General features: G+C 45.5%; 2 protein-coding genes across 3 annotated transcripts; both read left to right on the top strand.

Annotated features, from left to right (window-relative positions):
- The first annotated feature begins 164 nt into the window (after nt 1-164).
- On the top strand, nt 165-2,475 carry LOC147648257 (zinc finger protein 541-like). The gene is made up of 4 exons (XM_086867990.1): nt 165-196; nt 1,490-1,539; nt 1,699-1,838; nt 2,290-2,475. Exons 2-4 carry the CDS (start codon nt 1,508-1,510, stop codon nt 2,460-2,462), a joined length of 345 nt encoding a protein of 114 aa, XP_086724116.1. The 5' UTR covers nt 165-196; nt 1,490-1,507; the 3' UTR covers nt 2,463-2,475.
- A 470-nt stretch (nt 2,476-2,945) lies between these two features.
- Nucleotides 2,946-5,552, top strand: LOC147648256 (zinc finger protein 541-like). Of its 2 annotated transcripts, XM_086867988.1 has the most exons (5): nt 2,946-3,020; nt 3,361-3,449; nt 3,984-4,067; nt 4,788-4,951; nt 5,416-5,552. In XM_086867988.1, the coding sequence occupies exons 1-5, from the start codon at nt 2,957-2,959 to the stop codon at nt 5,510-5,512; spliced, it is 498 nt and encodes a 165-aa protein (XP_086724114.1). In that variant the 5' UTR covers nt 2,946-2,956; the 3' UTR covers nt 5,513-5,552. The 2 variants fall into 2 exon arrangements, with proteins under 2 accessions (XP_086724114.1, XP_086724115.1); XM_086867989.1 differs by lacking the exon at nt 4,788-4,951 and having other exon boundaries at nt 5,416-5,509.
- Nucleotides 5,553-14,084: the final 8,532 nt, after the last annotated feature.

Raw genomic sequence — 14,084 nt, 5'->3', positions numbered from 1 at the left:
GTCATTGTCTCCCACTCCTGTGGCCGTTGGTGGAACACTGGTGCTGGACCAGCGCTGGAGCAGCAGCTGCAGGATCTGCTCCTGGGCTGCCCCTGGCCAGCCACCTTCTAGCCTCAGTGCCAGATCTGGCCTCTGGATAGACATCCCGAGCTCATCTGCCAGCAGGCATCCCCACACTACTTTGGCACTGGCAAAGGTAAGAAAATCCCCCTTTGCCCTCAAAGCGCTAAGAGAACGGCAGGAGGCTCCGCTTGGCTCTCCCACCAGCCACGGCAGACACGGTCTGTGCTCCCGTTCCCCAGACGAGGTGACGCATGAAAGCGGGCTCCAGCTTCTGGAGGAATAATCATGCCTCCGTCTGTGGAAATCCAGAGCTTTCCATAGAGGACATAGAGAACGGTCACGGTGCAGTCTCACATTCTCATCCAACAATGAGATTTTCTGATTAAAAGTCCTCCTTGCTACCCACTGAAGTCCTACAACTATCTTGTGGTGACCCTTAAACAATCTGGTCATTACTGACGAGTTCAGGGCTTCAGTGTCCATAAAAGTCCTGTATCAGGCCCTGGCTCTGCTCACGCCTCCTCCAAAGCGTTCAAAACCAGAATGTTGGCACTTCTCCTCTGGGATCCCTGCTGTTCAAGGCATGGAAGCAGTTTGCCAGGCTTGTCCTCCAATACAGCCTTTCACCTACAAAAATGGTCTGCTTGCAGCCATTCTTCTATAGTTCCATACTTTCATCATTTACAGCGACATTAGACTTTAGTATCTTTCTAGATTCTTTTGTTCCACCTGCATTGTGTCTCTGCAGATGAATGACAGGGGATAGATCCTCTTATCTCTATTGAGATATTGGGATGGATTTCTCTATGTTTTTCAATGCCTGTGGGGCTGGTTGTGCCTCATGGGCAGAGGCAGCTGTGAAATGGGGCCGTCTGGAGTGGTCCTTCTCAACAACACAGTCACAGAATTTGGCAGAATTTTCTGGGTTGGAAGGCACCAGAAAGTTGAGTCTGGCTCCTGGCCCTGCCCAGGACAGCCTCAAGAATCACACCCTGTGCCCAAGAGCAATGTCCAAATGTCCATTTTTTGAGTTCTGTCAGGCTTGGTGCTGTGACCCCTTCCCTGGGGAGGCTGTGCCAGTGCCCAGCCACCCTCTGGCTGAAGAACCTTTTCCTCCTATCCAAGCTCAGCCTCCCCTGGCACAACTTGCGTGCCGTCCTCTTGGGTCTTCTCACTGGCCCCAGGACTGAAGTGAAGTCTGAAGGCAAGACTGCCTGTCCTTCAGTCTTCCCCTCTTGAGGACACTGCAGGCTGCCAGAGGCTCCTGCCTCGCAAGTTCCAAGTGAAAAACGCAGCAATTGCGCCAAACAGAGGGGAGCTGGGATGCAGGAGCTTGTGCTTTGCAATGATGAGGATGAGAAGGAAGGCTAGCGACACATCATGGCTGAAGTTTTTTTACCTGGGCCTTTGTTTTGCTCTCTTCCAGGTGGAAAGGAGAGGCACAATGAAAAGGAAAGCAAGAGCCCAGATTCGACCGTGAGTTTTGCCCGAGGGATAAAAGAGCGGCGAACTTGAGGGATGGCGAGGAGGAGAACTGTTATTTCAGAGTTGGGCTGGGATTGCTTCAAGCCTGCCCATGGCATCAAGTGTCTCTTGACCACTTGCCTTTCTTCCCTCCATCCCTTTTCCCTTTAGACACATCAAGGTTGGCAGTGACTTTCAGGCTGAGCTCCCCGAGCTGCAGACCACACCAGCGAGTGAGGAGGAAGAGCATGCATCCCTGGTCTGGAAGCCTTGGGAGGAAGATGACTCTGCCATGGAAAAACCTGACAGAGGTAGCTGTCAAGCTTTTCTTCCACCCCTGAGATACTTGGGTGTGTAAAAGGCAGCTTTTTGTTGGTAAAAGGCAGCTTTTTGCATGCTCTGCATCTCTCCTTGTCTCACCCGTCTTCTTCCATGGGAGGGTTAGAGGCAAGGAGAATGCTCCATTTCTGCAGCAGGGTGGGAAAAGAGCAACTTTCCTGCTCTCCATATCGGTCGGGGGCATTTGCCACTGGAAGAAGAGAGATTGGCCCCTGCTTCTTATTCCAAAGGCTGCTTTCATGGGAGAGAGAGCCAGCACTACGTGGGCCCTTGGTTCAGCTGCCCCTTTCTTTGCTATCCTTTCCACGCTCTCCAACCACTTGGCTGTCTTCAGCTCTTGTGCTTTCCTTCTCCCTTGTATTGCAAGCTTTCCCCTTTCTTGCTTCAAGCCTGACTTTCACTGGGGTTTTGTTGTGCTTGCAGTAAGACAACTGTTGGACATGGCCAGCGCCCGTGGCGTTTCCGGGCCAGCGGCTAACCTGGAGCTGGCCCTGCACTGCCTGCACCAGGCACGCGGCAGCCTTCCGGTAAGAAGCGGCACTTTGGGTGCCCAGAAGAGTGGACAGGGAATTCCTAAGGCCTGGGCACTGGGATAGCCTCTCCTGGCTGCTCTTTGTAGAGGGGGGCTAACAAGAAGTGGACAACTTGCTGCCTGCTGTGTCTCCTCCAGCTACAGCAGGGGTGAGCCCAACTGGCTTGAGCAGGGACAATATCTCTCCTGGAGGAGCTGCTGGCAGGTCCCACAGCCTGCTCCCTTGTCGATCTCCCGCACATCTGTGTGCTCTAAAACATTCTGGGGGGAGTTGAGGGGAAATCCCCACAAGCCTCAGTGAGCGGAGGCAATTCTGGGCTCAGGAGAAGCATTGAGTGGGTGAGCAACGTGCCACTCTTGGGGAGCAGGATCAAAGGGATGGGCAGTAAAAAGGAAGGTTTGGGAGCAAACCCCAGTGTTGAACCCATATGAGATCCACTGGACTGAACCCCTGAAGAGGCAAAGTAGCTGAAAGGTAGCGTTGATGGTTCTTTGGCTCCTTTCTATGGTGGGGAAGCTAAAGCCTTTTTCCCTTTGATCTTGCAGGAGGCTCTGGACATGTTGCTCTCAGGGGGGCCTCCCACACCTCAAGGCCACCCCTTGGCTGATTATCATTACGCAGGTAAGCGAAGCACAGCTTGTTCCTTCACTGACAGATACTGCCGTCCCCTTAATTGCCATGGCAAGCATTTGTGCTCCAACAAATAACGCCATCACAAGGCCTCCTCTTGCCTGGGGCAGGGGAAAGCAGCAGCATCTCCCCCTTCAGCTTTCCTTGGAGTTTTCCATGGGTTTTTTTTTTTATCCTTCCTGGGGAATGCCTGCTCTTGTCTTCATTACTTTCCAAGGGAGCAGACATGTACGCAGGTGAAAGGTGGGTGGCGCCAATTTTGTTTTGGCAGCCAGTGGGATCTACTCCAAGTGGATGGAGGGACCAATTTACCTGCTGCTTTTTTTGCCAGACTCTGACATATGGACACCTGAGGAGAAGGAGTCCTTCGAAAAGGCTTTTCACACCTATGGCAAGGATTTTCATCTCATCCAGAAGCAGGTAAAGCCATAGGACATTCTTGACCCTAGCAGATCATCAGGAGGAAATGTTGGTTATTTCTGCTACCAGATGCTGGAATCCAGTCTCTCTCTCTTCTCAAATACCCGAAATAATCAAATAATAATGAAACGGGACATCAAAGGCCTGCAAGAGAGGGGTGATTCTGCCTCAAAGGCCTTTTCCTCCAAGCTCTTTCGGAACACAAAGGCTTATTCTGTCAGATTTGGTCTCCTAGGTGCGCTGATGCTTCCACAGCAGATGGTGCTGAGAGAGCTGAGAACCCAATGGGGGAAAGAAAAACTGTGCTACATGGATTTGTTGTTGATCTGTGCATCGCATGTCTTCCCACACAGCATCATACACTGTATATTACATTGCACAAGGCCTCTTTTACGCCTTATTTATTTCATTTTACACCCTACTCAATTTACTCGGTCATTTTGCTTCCTAGGTGACTCCAGAACTCTCCAATTGTTCTCCAATGCACCCTACAGGATGGCCATTTTAGATTCCTTCTTCTTCTCTTCCCAACAGGTTCAGAGCAAGACTGTGGCACAGTGTGTGGAGTACTACTACACCTGGAAGAAAGAACATAAACTTGCCAAAAGTCTTGCTCAGGTGAGTGGGAAGAAAATCAAGACAAGGCCGGAGGGTGGAGAAACTGGGAGAAGGGGACAAAACCTGCTGGCAAGCCTGGGAGGCACCGCTCTGCCAGGATCACATTGTCCCGTACACTGGAAAGGCGCAGCAGATGCTGCCCAGGCCTTGATCATCAAACATCAAAACATCAAAACATCAAAACATCAGTAATCCTGGCTGCGCTCGTGGAGATTCTGCAGATGTTCAGTGACCTTTTGTAGCATCCCAGTGTACTCCCCAAAAAGGAGCTGCCCATGCTGTGGCTCTGCTGAAACTTTCCTTACTGACAAACCAGAATTTGCTTCACAGACACTGAGAGAGAGAGAGAGAGATTAGTTTGGACAGTAGAAACTGGGTAACCATGTGTCTTTAGGAATTTGGCTGAATTTAAAAGTCATTCCCTAGACAGGGAGGAAAAGTAGGGGTAAACAGATGCTGGGCAGAGAGGTCCAATTAAGAAAAGGAGAACTATAGATACCCACGTATGGATCCCACCCCTTCAGGCAGTAGAAAGGAGGCGTTTTTTCCTCCAAGTGCTGTGTTTGCATTCCGCTGCAGCCCGCCCCCAAATCCAGCTGTTTTCCCAGCTCTTTAGGCTTGGGAGGAATTTGCTTAGGCCAATAGATTCTGGCGCTGGACGCTCTGATTTCCAGCTTGGTGAGAGGAAGGAAAAATTGATCAGGATTCTTGGATTTCCAGACTGTGAGCGAACCAAAGAGGAGCCAAAGCCCTCCCAGAAAGGAGAACGGGAAGACAGGGAAGAGAAGCCGCAAGAGGGCCCGCAACGCGGAGTGTCCCTGCTGCCAAGCGCCCCAGCCACCCCATTCGGCGGGAGGCCCCTTTCCCTGCGGCCAGTGCAAACGGTGCGCAAGTTCTACCTCTTTCTGCTCAAAGCCTGCGCCTTTGGACTGAAACAGGCTGACCGTGTTCAAAGGCACCACAGGGGAAGCTGAGGGCACTCGCAGGACCGCCTCTCACCGCCGTGCAAAGCCTTACAAGCCACTTGCACCCCAAAGAGCTTAGCTAAAGCCCAGCATTCCCAGGGAAACCTTGCCCTGCCCCACCAAGACACAATTCGTACACAAGTAGGAATAGGTAGACCAAAGCTTGCTTTGATGGTGCTGATCAAATCCAAAAGAAGATGAAGCGAGAGGAGGAAGACATTTGAAGGAACTGCAACAAGAAAGATCAGATTTATGCTTCTGATCAATTTACAGAGGTGCCACAGCCAGAAAAGACAGAAATTCACGGAGAAATGGAAATCTTGGAGCTCACTTTAATGGTGTGCATTGAATTAACAATGGCTGCTTTGTTTCCTGTCTTCCAGGGTGTTTGAAACCGTGCAGGAAAGGAACGCACATAGGAGAAGACATCGCGCACGGAAGGAAGCAGGGCCTCTCCCCAAGAAGAAAAAAACAAATTAAGCCTGCCACTTATCTGGGGCTAACAGAAATTATCTGTCAGATGGTCCAGATAGAAATAAGTTTTTTAAGTTTTTTAAGATTTTTAAGTTTTTAGGATTATTCATTCTTCTGTTTAGTTGACTAGATAGACATTTCTCCATTTGTTACTTAAGATTCATTAGCGTTCTTAAAGATTTATTAGGATTATTATTATGATTAGATTATTAGATTATTAGGTTATTAGCTTCTTAGATTATTATTGTTAGATTATTAGATTCGATTACTAGTGACATTTCTCAATTTGTTAGTTGAGATTCATTAGCTTTCTTAAAGATTTATTAGGATTATTAGATTATTATGATGATTAGATTATTTGATTATTAGATTATTAGGTTAGTAGGTTATTATATTGTTATTATTTGATTATTAGATTTGATTATTAGCTTATTAGATTATTAGTGTTCGATTCTTATCAGTCAATGTAAGAGCTTTGGTGTTGTTCGTTAAGCTCCATCTTTTGTTCTCTTGTTTTCATGAAGACAAAAGCTGTCTTTCTCATTAAAGCAAAGTTTGTTCCATTTTGTCTTTTTGTCTGTCTGAAATCACTCCAGCAATGTCTGTTCCATTTGTTTGGTGTTGCAAACATGCTATTGGCCCTGAGAAGGATCTGGGCACGTGCATCCTCCCACAGGCCCAGCCCCTTCCCCAGCTGGCAGGACTTCCAAAGGTGTGTCCCCATGGTGCCAGTGAAATCATGGTGGGCTTTCATCCTTGGATTCCTAAAAACCTCAGCTTGCAGTGAAAAGGGAGGCTTTGTTTAATTCAATGAATTGCATCTATGTGAGTGGGCTTGTCTCATTATACTTGGAGGGATAAAAGCCGGGGGTTTGAGTACTTTTGGTCACCAAGCAACACAGCTTTGTTCCATTTTGCTGGACAGATGCACTTGGCCACCTTCAAGGACTTTTCCAGCCTCTGCCATTCTATAAAATTAACATCCACGTGCATTAACATCCAAGAAAGCAGCAACTCACTTTCAGTTTCTCTTTCAAAGACCAGCCTCCCGCTCTGGGCCTCCACCAACCTCCTTAGATCAAGCAAAGCGGGAGTGAACATTATCCTCTCACTTCTCACAGCTTTGGTATTTGCACCAAAGGAGCAGGAAACTCGCTCCTTTATCTAGCCCAGCAAATGGCATGGCCTGGCAAGGTCTTGGGAGCAGGGGCTGGGGAGAATGGAGAGGAGACGAGGGAGGGGGGAACTACCAGGCTGGTGCTGGGATGCTGACAGAAGCTTGCTCTTGTCTGACGGAGCCGCTGCAGGTGGGATTTGGAGCCTCCAAAGCATCTGCTTTGCACTGGGCCTTGTTACAGCTGCCCCCGGGGTTTGCTGCTGTGTGTGTGCAACAAGCAGGCTGGGAAGGAAGCAAGATTTGCTTTTGCCTAACATGAGGCAGGAAAGCAGTAAAACAGGCCCTGTTTTGCCCTGTCTGGGACCTAAGTAGTAAAACAAGGTGGAAGGCCATTAGTGTGAATTTCTTTTTCTATCATACATTGAGCTGTGTCTGTGTGAATCATTTAGTGTCCAACAGCGACAATCCCTTTTAAAATCTGACCTGTTATTTGTAGATTTGTGGACTTCTAGTTTCTAGCCCATAGGCTTTCATGATCTTGTTTCCTCAACTAAATGCAGAGATTAGTGTGCCTGTAGATTAACTGAATGCTTGCAGTCTGGCATTTCATGCTTTCCCAGATACTGTAACACATTTCAGCTCTCAGCTTAATATTAGGTTATTTCAAGAGGAGCCCTAGTGCAGGCACTGTTACTGGTGACATGGCAGGATTCTGTGAAGTGTTGCTAGCATAAGCAAATTCATTGGTTTTTAAGTCAGGAGGAAACCTAACAGTCAACAAGATGGTTCCTCCAGGCCAGAGGCTGTAAGATTTCTTCAATGTTTTCCTGTTTGCCTGTTTTCCACTGCTTCAACTCTTCCATTTGTCATGGAATTTAAAGAAGTGTATTTTTCCTAGAGACATTTCCTGGAGAGCAGACTGAAAGAAATGAAGGTTCAAAAGCTTCTGTTACTCCTCAACTCCCAGGTTTCCTTCTCCCTAGGAAAGATGGTTGGGCCATATGTTTTTCAGCAGCCCAGCCATAAAGGCTTTGGCATTCCTCACCTTCGTCAGCACAGTGGTAGATATATATTTCCTGTGTGATAAGGATGATGGAAACCAGAGCATAAGCATGCAGGAAGGTTTTCTCCATCCTCACACTTGGCAAGTGTGAAACAACAGGATGGGAACACGGGAAGACCTCATCAATAGAATATCCTGCAGGCAGGTCAGAGGTTAAATAACAAACAAGAAGGGAGCCTGAAATATCAATATCAATTGTTGCCAAGGAAGTTTGAATACTAAAACACATGAATATGCATGAGCCTCAGGAATGATACAGTATAAAGATAACACTGTTTCAAATCTACAGCATGCTCTCTGGCGAACAGGCCAGAGACACCTTAGTGCTGGATACTTTTGTCCCTTTTCTTATCCCTCATTAAACTTACTAAAAATTCTAAAGTGTGAACTTTGTTTTTCACAATCTCCAGTATTATTCTGCCACACAACACTACTTTGGAGTTAGAATTGTGAAAAACAAAGTTCACTCTTTAAAATTTTGAAGTTTAATACGGGATAAAAAGGGACAATATCAAGAGCTGGGGTGTTTTTGGCAATTGGCCAAAGAACACACCATTCGCTTAAAACAGTGTTCTCTAGATACTATTCCACTGATGGGGGTACATGCATATTCATAAGTTTATACATTATTCAAACATTTTTGTGAGGTTTTGATGTTTCAGGAACTCTTCTGTTTGCTTTTAACCTCTGACTTGTCTGTATGACATCCTGTAGATTAAGTATAAATATATATTTTATTTCTTCCTGTGATTCCATCCTGTTGCTTCCCACTCCCTGATAACGAGGAGAAGTCAATAAATTCTTCTCTGGTGCTCTGTTTTTTGTCACTGTTATCTTATTACTTGGAGAGGCCTGTCTGCAGATGTGAGAAACAACATCATTGTTTTACACCATTCTCTGGGTTCATTACATAACTGCATTTTAACATTTCATAGTCTCCATTTTAATATTTTGCTAAGGCCTAGGATATAACATCTATTTATCACACTACTATTTATATAAACTTTATATAAATAAATATAAATAAACAAACATAAATTAAGTAGAAATAAACTGATAGATTATATTATACTAACAAGCAGTTAAATTAAAGGAATATTCATATCTAGGAATTGTAAATTGTACTATATCAAAATACTTGTGATTATTAACAACATGCAAAAGCTAATACATAAATGCAAGAGCCAATATTATATTGTCATTTATAACAGAATTTACATGGATATATTAGGACCCAAGAAGGCTGAAGATAGAAAATTGTTATTTGAAGTAAACTGTTATGGAGCTCTCAGGAAATGAAATGAAGTGGAGCTGCAGAGCATTTAACATACAATACTCATCCTAATACTTGTGAAAGCCAATATCACAATATGGATTTATAACACTCTGTCATCAAAGTCCCTCCACAGACTCAGCAGTCAGTTATATTAAGTTCCTTACTTAACCTTTCCCCTAATTTTACAAACAAGTTCTTTCTTAATTTTGAGATATCTATTTCTCTGTTTAACTGCTGTTTAAGCTTTGTATACAGGTCCTGACGTGAGGTTAATACAGGGCTAGATTGCTATCCTGGCTTTGTCTTTTTTCTTGACAGTTTTTCCTTTACCAAATCTTGGACTTTTCCCTTAATGGCAAATGTGAAATAAATCCATTTTTCTATTTTTGGACATTTGTTTGCCAAGCTGTTACCACTTATTCTTAGAGTTTCTGTAATCTAATACTTTTTCCCATTTCTGCATACAAGTATTTCATTTTGGTGGCACATAACAGTGACTGTTGACTGGGTGTGAGGAATAAAATAGGAACTCTGGTGGTTTTTCATGCAAAGCTTTCGGAAGCATTTGTAACATGGCTTTGCCAGTGTCTTGAAAGGGAAAAGGCAAAGTATAAGTGACAGAAGAAGGAATAACAGAAGTTGAGTATGGCTTATACCCTCCCCTCCCCTCCCCTCCCCTCCCCTCCCTATGGGGCTGCAGCCCATAGCAGCTGTATAGGATCTTTTTGGTGCCGACTACAGCGGCCAACCCGGTCTTGCCCTCTAGTTCCTCCTTACTTCTTTTCTTTTGCAATTTCCAGGCAAATTGCTTTTGACACCTCTTAACCATAGTTTCTCACCATTCCTCAGGTATTTCCCATTCAACAGGCACTAGTAATTCCCATCCACAAAGCAAAGTTGTTATTTCAATTGTTCTCAATAGATTTGGCACAATACAGTACTTCATGCAATGAGAGCTTTAACTTTGTGAACTACAATACTAAGTTTTCCACAATTTAACTCAGCTAGTATGTTTAGTATTGGCATGATTCAGACAGGGTGTATGGGATGGCACTTAAGGAAGTTGTAATTCCATCCCCTGCTTTATATAAGTCACAGGTTAAAGGCAGAACATGAGGATCTCTTGACTGAAACAGTCCGGTCTTCCTGTCTAAAGTAGAAGTATTCCTCCCCAAGGTGGGTATTGAAGGAGTCTCAGAACTTGTCTAGGTGGCACTTGAAACTACTGACATAAACTAAGCCTTACTTCCCAGATAGGCAGGATTTTTTGTACATTCCTTGGATCATTTGGATTGGCCTAGCTCATTACCACCAAGTCCCCACTTAAGACTCAATTTGGTATCACCCGGCTTAGATGTTACAATCCCTTCTTCAGCTTCCTTCACTGCTCCTTAGATTTTACTGGTGTGGCGTGGATTTGCCCTCTTGCTTTGGTGCAGACTGCTGTCTCAGTTATCAGTAGTACTTGGAAGGACTTCTTAATAGCACAGGACAGTGAAAACATCACATCAGGATTTTTTATTGGCATTGTCTAAAACATTTGCGTTTTTTATAAAAAGCTTAACAGTAAATGTAGAGGCAGTTTTTTCTTTGTGTGAGCTATAATTAGTTAAACAAGAAAGGCCAGGCTAGTGTTGACATGAGATGAATCCCATTTATTACCTTTTTACCCTCTGGGTAATATCTAACTGTTTAGCTTCACAGACTTCTTCTTCTAACTGTTATAAATTGGCATGACAAAATAAAAGGGACTGTTGCTATCCAGCTCCCCGATGGGACCCCTCTGTCCCACCCCCCGTGGAGCCTGCTGGTCTCTGGGCACAGGCGGCGGAGGGGGTCCTGGAGTGGATACAACACGGACTCAAAGTATCTAGACACAGGAGGCTCAAACTTGCTGGAATAATCCCGGGTTTATTGTCTGTCGTCCATCCGGGGCAAGAGAGAGAGCGAAATGCTCTGGATCTTATCTCTTATACCAGGGGGCAGGGGTGATTAGGGGATGCAGGGAGGTCACAGCCAATGGGAAGGGGGGGGGGGAAAGAAGGTTTTCAGGTAGGAACTAACATTACACAAACCAGAGGTGAGTTTTACCCTTGGGAGGTACCAAGATTTCTAGATGCACTACAACACCTCACCCTTTTCTGTTATACAAAAATGAGAAACATGGATTTGAATAAGAGGTAGGTTATTTCAAAAAAAGGAAACAAATTTTTTAAAACATATTCGCAGCCAAAGTATGCAGGTCAGAGGCTAGAGAGGTTTCTTCTTGCTCTCTTCAGCGGCGTCTTCTTTTGGAAGCAACAGCCACTTGCTTCTCTTCTCTTCTTGCTGGTGCTGGATTCTTTGGAATAAAAGGTTTTACCCATTTCTGAGGGATCCATCGGGGGCCTGAAGGGGTGGATACACACGCGTAACCTCGCCCCCAGGTGACAAGTTCATAGGGACCCTTGGTTTGCCAAGTTTCAGGGTCCCTGATTAACACCGGTGGATGCTGTGACAATTTAAACTGATCACCACTGTTAAAATGCCGAGTTACAGGAGGATTCATGTTTTCAAATGAGCAGTTTAGGAAATTAATAGTAAACAGAGCTTTACATAGTTTCTGTTGGGGAGACATCCACACTGCTTCGCTACCTTGCCTGGCTAGGACTTGTTTGAGCGTCTGGTGCGTACGCTCGATTACAGCCTGACCTGTGGGGGAGTGGGGGATGCCAGTTTTATGTTCCACTCCCCACTGCTGGACAAATTCCAGGAACTCCTTGGATTTATACGCTGGGCCATTATCTGTTTTAATTTCTTTAGGGATTCCCAATACAGAAAAGGCCTGTACTAAGTGTTGTTTAGCATGTACAGACTTTTCTCCCGCATGAGCAGAGGCATACACCGCTCCTGAGTATGTATCAATACTCACATGTACATACTTCAGGCGACCAAAACTGGGAATGTGAGTGATATCTGTTTGCCACACCTCACAGCTCTTAAGGCCTCTGGGATTAACTCCGATGCCTAATGATGGCACTGCCTGGAGCTGACAATTGGGACAGGTAGCCACGATGGCTTTAGCCTGATTCCGTGTCAGCTGGAACTGACGAATCAGTCCTGGCACATTTTGATGATATTGTTGGTGACTTATTTTTGCCTGCTGAAACACATCAGGGAGACATACCTTTTCGGCTGGGGCAGCAAGGGAATCAGCCTTCCGGTTCCCCTCAGCGATTTCACCTGGCAATGGGGTGTGCGATCTTATATGCATCACATAGAAAGGTTGTTCTCTATTCGAGACTAAGTAAATCAGTTTTGAAAGCAATCTAAAGAGATGTTCGTTCTCAATGTCCTTGAGAACTGCCTGTTCCGCTCTGGACACCACTCCTGCTACGTAGGCTGAGTCAGTAACTAAATTAATCGGTTCTGAAAATTTTTCAAAGGCTCTCACGACCGCAGCTAGTTCAGCTATCTGGGGTGACCCCTCTACAAACTCAACATCAGCTTCCCAAAGCTGAGTCTGTGGATTTCTCCAAGTCATCACCGACTTGTGAGATGTCCCAGATGCGTCAGTGAACACTGTGAGAGCTTTGAGTGGCCTCCGGCTCCTTTTCTCACGAGGAATGAGATGGAATTCCTCATGAAACAATTTGTGTGATGGTGCATGAACTGAAATTTGCCCACTGTAGCTGTCCAGAGCTAACTGGAGGTTAGCATTGCTCTGCAGCAGATGCTCAAACATCTCTTTGGTCAGTCTCTCAGGGGAGTTTTTCCCTTCTCCAGAGAGCCTGACTGGGAGGTGAATACACATAAAGTCACAACCTGCCAGTTCCCGCAGCCTTACCCTGGCCTTTTGAATCAGCTGAGCCATCAGCTCTTGTGGCTTGGTGATAGTCTTGGGTCTTTGATGGGAGAGGAAAACCCATTCTATTATTAAGAGTGGGTCTCTCTGCCCTTCAGCCCATTGGAATATTAACCCATGTAGGTGTGGCAATTTTCCCAGGACAATAAATTTGAAAGGCAGCTCAGGTTTGAAGCGGTGTGCCTGTCTTTCTGTCAAGGCCTTTTGTGCCTTTTCAATTACAGTTTTTGCTTCTGGAGTTAGCACTCTGGGAGACAGTAACTCTCTCTCCCCTTTTAATAAATTGAGTAGGGGGCCCAGGTCTTCATTGGTGAGACCTAGCCAGGGTCTGACCCAGTTTAGTGACTCGCATAGAGAATGAAGATCTGCTAGAGTTTTAGGATTACTAATAATTTCTAATTTTTGTGGAACAACAGTCCGTGCTGTAATTTGCAGGCCCAGATATTTCCAAGGTGGCATCCTCTGAACTTTGTCTTCCTGCAATTGGAATCCAGCAGAGGTTAAAACTTTAACCACTAGGTCAAGGGTGTTTTTCAGTATGTTGTTATTGGGACAGCATATTAAAATATCGTCCATATAATGCAAAATGATAGCTTCTCTCTTTTCAGCACGCACTGAGGACAGCAATGACCCCACATACCACTGGCAGATGAAGGGGCTGGCTTTCATCCCCTGAGGTAATACTGTCCAGTGGTACCGTTTCATTGGGGCTTCCCTGTTAATGGTAGGAATGGAAAAGGCAAACCTTGGTGCATCCTCTGGATGCAGGGGAATTTGAAAAAAGCAATCTTTAATATCCAGTACTGCTAGTAGCCAATCTTGTGGTAGCATGGTTGGGGAGGGCATTCCTGGTTGGAGAGATCCCATGTCTTGTATTTTTTTGTTTATTTCTCTTAAATCTTGAAGGAGACGCCATTTATCTTTCCCTGGCTTTTTTATTACAAACACCGGGGAATTCCAAGGGCTGGTTGTTTCTACTATGTGTCCCTTAGCCAATTCTTCTTCTACTAATTTTTCTAGCGCCCCAAGTTTTTGTTTGCTGAGAGGCCACTGGTTCACCCAAATTGGATCATTATCTAGCCAAGATAATTTTTGGACAGGACGCTGTACAGTGGCCTCTATCAAAAATCCTGAGGTGTCTCAGGAATAGTGAGTTTTACCCCCCACTGCAACATGGTATCTCTCCCCCACAGGGGGCACTTGTAGTCAATTACAAAAGGTCGGACACTAGCAATCCTACCATCCGGACCTTCGATCTGGACGATATCTCTAGCAATT

Source organism: Cyanistes caeruleus, chromosome Z (genome assembly GCF_971803275.1).
Source record: "Cyanistes caeruleus chromosome Z, bCyaCae1.hap1.1, whole genome shotgun sequence".
Taxonomy (NCBI): Eukaryota; Metazoa; Chordata; class Aves; order Passeriformes; family Paridae; genus Cyanistes; species Cyanistes caeruleus.
This window is presented reverse-complemented; position numbering and strand designations above follow the sequence as displayed.